Genomic DNA, 6114 nt, shown 5'->3' with positions numbered 1-6114 from the left:
TTAGGGTTAGGGTACACTTCTGTAGTACAAGTCTGGTACACTTTGTGCATACATATATGTACCTCAGGTACATATCTGTAGTACCTGTTACGACAACGACCCCTTGAGCCAAACTGTCAGTGGTACGGACGCTATTTGATCGTAGGGATAAGATAAGATCATAACAGAGAGTGAGGACCAGGAAGCTGAAGCGCGCGCTAGGAAAATGTGGCTACCCCAATTGGACACTCGAAAAGTGTCCAAGGAGATGAACACTTCACGGGTACAAACAACATCCCATGAGAAAACCTCCACTGAGAAACCAAAGGCGATGATTGTCCTACCTTATGTCAGAGGCGTCACGGACGTAGTTCAACGTCACCTAAAATATGCAGGTGTGGCATCAACAGTTGCCTCACCCGTTTGGTGTGGCATCAACCGTTTAAGACCTTAAAAAGGCTTTTGGTGCACCCTAAGGACAGAACAGCTATGCACAACCGTGTGCAATGTGTGAAAAAAGTTACTTGGAGAAACCGGCCGAAAATTTGAAACATGCTTTAAAGAACATAAAAAGGACATAGACACCGTAGCACCCAAATCGCTCACAAGGGCCCAACGAAAGCAGTCGGCTACCGAAATAACCAAATCCGCGATCATGGACCAGGTAGCGAAGGACAATCACACTATCAATTGGGATAATTCGAAGATCATCGATCGCGAACCAATCAAGATCAGGCGATGGATTAAGGAGACCATCTGGATCTGCAAAACCCCAAACATCAACCGTGACGAGCGGGGATACAGGCTCAGTCACGTGTGGACTAAGATATTGACCACTACACCATCTGCTGGTCAAAACTGATAATCATCAGTTAGCTTTGAGAAAGCCTCCTGGATGGAGGCGAAAGGTAAGCTGTACGTTTCCAATCTTCACGGCTGAGTAACAATTAACCCGGTTACATCGATAATGATATTACTCTGTAGCATTATACATCCATTGCAATATTAGTTCTATGAGGAATACCGTGCCAATAAAGGTATAATGCCATTTTATATTATTATATTGTTATTTACCCTTGAGTTACATTAAGGCATTCATTCCTAAACACCACTGCTTTGTTCACGTTTGTTCCTGAGCATGGTGCATGTCACAAATTGGTCACACAAAAGAACATGATGGGTATTCATTTGAAAATTTATATGCATTTTTCTACAAGCATTCTAAACTAGACAGAGGGCACTCAAAGAGAGTGCATACCTCCGAGAGCGTACATGTGTATAACAGCTGGCTCGCTGCTGGCTGCTGCTGACTGGACGCCCTAAGGCGAGCTGGTGCTGAATCGATCGCGCCAACGGTACACACACACACGAACACACACACGAACACACACACGAGAGCGATTACATTACCTCCCTGCAACTCCGTTGCGCGGAGGTAATGAACAAATTACCATCATCCAGCTTAAGGGACGACCGCCACTCAACAGGGAGACACTCCGCTCTCTGGTGGTTGCGCAGTATGTGACCAAAGTTCTCATTCATCTGCTTGTTGATCGATTGTCGAAACCTGCAGAACACAAGCCGATCATGGTATCACTGAATCACATTTTTATGGCACACTGACTTTAGCAGTAAAGTTAAAAAATATACATCGAAAAAGTACAACTGTGATAATGCTCAGATTCACTAGATTAAATGCATGATAAGCTTACAAGCTTATCAGTCCAGGAAGCTTCCGTTTACCTTCTAAGTGAGGAATAATACAGAAAAGGAAGCTATGAAGAAGCACCTGGTTTTTAATCACCACCTTAATTAAGTGACATGATGTACCGATCTGGTGATGAGGTGTTAGTCATTCATATATTTAATCACGTTTTACAACTCTTGATGATGCGATTTGTGTCCATTTTCTGGCCGATCCCATGTACAACGAACATGAGGTGTGTGATCTCAGGTAGCTTGTCATCGGGTCGAGCCTCCTCACAAAATCCTCGATGCAAACGAACACCATCTGCAGAAGACACGCTGTAAATTTCCAATCCCTGAGGGCATGCTGCCCTCCTCAAGTATAAATGATCAGAACGTTTTTACCGGTAAAGTGTTGTGCACAGATTTTGACACATTCTGCTATGCAAAAGCCGCACCTTCACTGTCAGTTACGCTCATAGGGTCTATGTCCCCCAGGGTACTGCCGGAACGTACCCAGGGTACGTTCCGGCAGTACCCTGGGGGACATAGACCCTCTCAGCGTCAGTTACTTTAGTTTTTTTAAACGGACATGTTTGGCCTGGTTTCTCACAGGTAGCTTGAAAACCTACATTTGGAAAATCCCAGTGAGCTTGTGACTGATCGCATTAGTTTTGATGACCTGTTATCGCTGAACATGAACACCTCAAATGGACTATTCCAGTCTATGTGAAACTCCGTAAGCTGAAGGTGATGTATCACTGAAACGAGACATGGTGACTACCTCTATCAGAAACCCAGCACGATAGAGAATTCACCACAAAAATAAATCCATGAGCACAGAAAATATTGAAATACATGATGTATGGCATAGGAAAGACCTTGAGGCACAACAGCACTGCAGCTTTCTCAATTATTTTCAGTTGAATCATGCTTTATTCATGCTATATGCCAATTTTTACTGCTCAATGGTAATTAATGAGAAATAATTATAAACAATGCTCAAACATTACCAATATATATTGCTGCAGCACTATTGCTCCGTCTGCTTCTTTCAGTGATGACACAATTATGTTACATTAGTTGTTTAATTGTGGCAAACATCGAGCATGGTGATATCTTTATTATGTAAAAATTTAAATGTAATAATTCAGAATTTAAATATTACAATCTGTTTAACTAATATTTAATTTATAACTAATAAATTAACTTTCATTATTAAAATTTACAAGTTTGTGTGTGCAGCTTGTCAGTATAACCATGGCTATACCCTTAATCTTCACATTTAATATTTTATTTGTTGCATAAAATATATAGCAAATACAATGCATAGGTACCTACGTTGCAAACATTTTAATGTGTAATATTGTTCTTTAAAAATTTGTTGCTTCTAAAAACTTACTTTGAGTTAATGCTGCTTTTTTAATTCCTCACCAGGTTTCTTTCCTTTGCAATGCGTTGTCCTGTCTGCTTGCACAGTCTGTTGGTAGAACCTCCTCATATGCTCTGCTTCCACCAGGTCAGCATAGGTGGCATCGAGCGGCTGCCAGGTTCCATCCAAAAACCAGGTTCCTCTCATGATATCTACTGCCTCAGCTGTACAAGTTATAACAATGGAAAAACATGTTAAAACATTTTATTAACATTGTTTTGTAAACATAATAGATAGTAGAAATAATGTAAGGTTGGGGAGGAACATCAATATTTCCTTCGAACTCTGGTCTTGAGCAACATTGAAGTTTTTCAGACCATAAAACTATGTTGCCCGAACAGCCAAGCCAAGTATTGTTTTGTTATATGTAAAATCAGAAGTAAACTAGAAACGAGCAGTTGTCGCCAACTACATGTATCCCCTGTGATCTAGTATGAATGGAATATCTCTGTAGGACGTAGAAGGCAGGTAAAGTTAAATAAGTCACAAAGACAAAGGTTTGTTAGACAACTGGTCTGCCTCAGATGTGCAAGTATATGGAATTTGGTTACCCTAGGAGGCCGAAGAGGAAATGTAAGTCGATGGTCAAGGTCAAACTAAGGTCAAGAACAGTGGTGGTTTTGGTATGTGACAGACCTTCTCCCCAAGATGTGTAAGCATACCAAGTTTGGTCGCGCTAGGTCAATTAGGGGCTGAGTTAGAGAGCGGAAGGGAAATATGATCAAGGTCAAGGTAAAGGTGAAATAAAGGTCGCAGTGACCTGGTTTTGGTACTCTGCACACCTTCTCCCCAAGATGTGTAAGTATACCAGGTTTGGTAGCGCTAGGTGAATTAGGGGCCGAGTTACAGAGCGGAAGGGAAATATGATCAAGGTCAAGGTAAAGGTGAAATGAAGGTCGCAGTGACCTGGTTTTGGTACTGTGCACACCTTCCGCACATGCGCGGGGAAATGTCATCCCTCAGTCAGTATGTATGCGTGTGTGTGTGTGTGTGTGTGTGTGTGTGTGTGTGTGTGTGTGTGTTCCTGCTTGTCAGTGTAATGGAGGCATATATTTGTATATATATATACGATATTACCCGTCGTCCAAGTGGGTTTGACCTACCCACTCACACACATAAAGGCACACGCACACGCGCATGCACACGCACACACACAAAATATTGTTGGAACTACTTATCCATATTGCAATGCTTTTGCATCTAAATATGCATTTGCATGAAAGGTGCCATAATTTCATTTAATAATTTCATTTTCCTTTAGCTTTTGCAGTTTTTACCCGATCTCGGATCATCTTCAAATTTGGCATAAAGGTGCGTTGTGGTAAAGCGAAGACGCCAATCGTTTTGGGTGTGGGCGGAGTCATCGTTGCCATGGTAACAACATTTTTGTGGAAATATTGTAGAACTTGTAACTTGTGCTGTTTTTACCCGATTGTCATGGAATTTGGCACACAGGGCCGATATAACATGTCCTATATATATATATATATATATATGTATATATTGGTCCTGTGTGATGAAATTTGAAGATGAGAAGAACTTGCGCCGGTAGAGTGCTCACAAGGAAATCTCTGCGGCGGCGCGACGAAGCCAAATCCATAGTATCCCCCCGAACTCGTTCGGGGGATACAATAAAATAAATAAGTGATAAAATTAGCCAATCAGAGAAGAGAGCCGGTTGTTTAGTTTTCAAGACTCCGAAACCGGATCCGGTTGTTTAGACACTTTCTAATAGGCATAGGCTACAAGTTCTGCGTTCCCAAACGCAGTTTTCACCGGATTTTTTTATTTTAGTAACCCTAAAATCACTATACTATCAGTATCCATACTAACCCTATACTAAATCACAATACTAACAGATTCATTATTCATAGCTGTCGTAATTCGAAAAAAAAATAATTAAAGAAGAAGAGATCTCAGACTACAATGACCACCTCATCCTTGCAGACCTTTACTATCGTTGATGACTATAGTTTAATTTAAAAAAATGTGGGATGTATGATGCGTGTGTTTGTATCCATCAGTGTTCATGTATATGTGTGCGTGCGTGCGCGTGCTTGCGTGCGTGCGTGTGTGCGTGCGTGCACACGCGTGTGCGTGTAACATCGTGCGACGCAGGCAAATTGAGCGCACCTATATAACCTCATGAATTAGTAAGTTGTCCCTTTTTCATACTTCGCTTTAACGAGGGAGTCCCGGTGCCAATAAATTAAATTAAACTACTCAGCATCGCCGCGTGCGTTCTATGGAGCACAGGTATAAACTATTGATGTTGCCATAGCACACGGAGTGCCGGAGCAATATCAAGCGATCTGCGTCACAATGGCAGCAGAGCCAGAAATAATGTTAAGTAATGCTGCGTTTACACTGTGTTCCCGACGGCCACGGCAGCCCCGTTTCAGGCCACCGTGGACAAAACAGGATGGAGATGAGACAACGCGGGGAGACGGAATGGGAAAACGTGGCAGGCCGTGATTGCCGTGGATGCTGCGCGCCAGATTTTTAATCTGTCAAAATATTTGCCATGGCAGTCACGGTGCGGATGAGAAACCTAGTAGGCCGTAGTAAAACGGGGTGAACGCAACAAAACGTGACAGTACGTAATAGGCCGTAACATAACTTGGAGGTGGTCCGTAGTGGGACGGGAAGGGACGGACGGGATAGGACGGGTTCGGCCCGGCGCGCTACGGCGTGTTGCGTTCTACTACGGACTGACACGGCGCGCGCGGTCCTAAAACTGGACTAAAACTAAAAGTAAAACTAAAATGTTGAGTATTAGCCCAGCTGCTGCCTTTCGCTCTTCCGATAACCATTCGCGCACCCACATGGATCTTGGCCTTCTCATCCGCCTTCTTCCTGACTGCTACACTCTGGCCTTCCCGCTCTGCAACTGCTGCTGGCCTTACTGAATGTATGCACCCAGCAAACATGCAAACACAAAATCTTCTTCATCTTGGGCATTCATGATGTTGTCTCGTCGAAATCTCAGGATACAATGATTGCTATTGCTTGGGAGA

At 42.8% G+C, this 6114-nt stretch overlaps 1 protein-coding gene across 3 annotated transcripts in view; it reads right to left on the bottom strand.

Annotated features, from left to right (window-relative positions):
• LOC106814179 (phospholipase DDHD1-like) overlaps positions 1-6114 on the bottom strand; it is a 23811-nt gene that overhangs the window by 11176 nt on the left and 6521 nt on the right. For all 3 annotated transcript variants that reach the window (XM_014818480.1, XM_014818487.1, XM_014818493.1), the window contains 4 exons: positions 3100-3261; positions 2298-2426; positions 1852-1990; positions 1431-1546 (listed from right to left, as the gene is read on the bottom strand). In XM_014818480.1, the coding sequence (XP_014673966.1) occupies positions 1431-1546; positions 1852-1990; positions 2298-2426; positions 3100-3261 (546 nt within the window). The remainder of the gene's footprint in view (positions 1-1430; positions 1547-1851; positions 1991-2297; positions 2427-3099; positions 3262-6114) is intronic.

This window comes from Priapulus caudatus, unplaced genomic scaffold, assembly GCF_000485595.1.
Source record: "Priapulus caudatus unplaced genomic scaffold, Priapulus_caudatus-5.0.1 Scaffold25, whole genome shotgun sequence".
NCBI lineage: Eukaryota > Metazoa > Priapulida > Priapulimorpha > Priapulimorphida > Priapulidae > Priapulus > Priapulus caudatus.
Note: the sequence above shows the minus strand (reverse complement) of the source record. Positions and strands in the feature narration are given on the sequence as shown.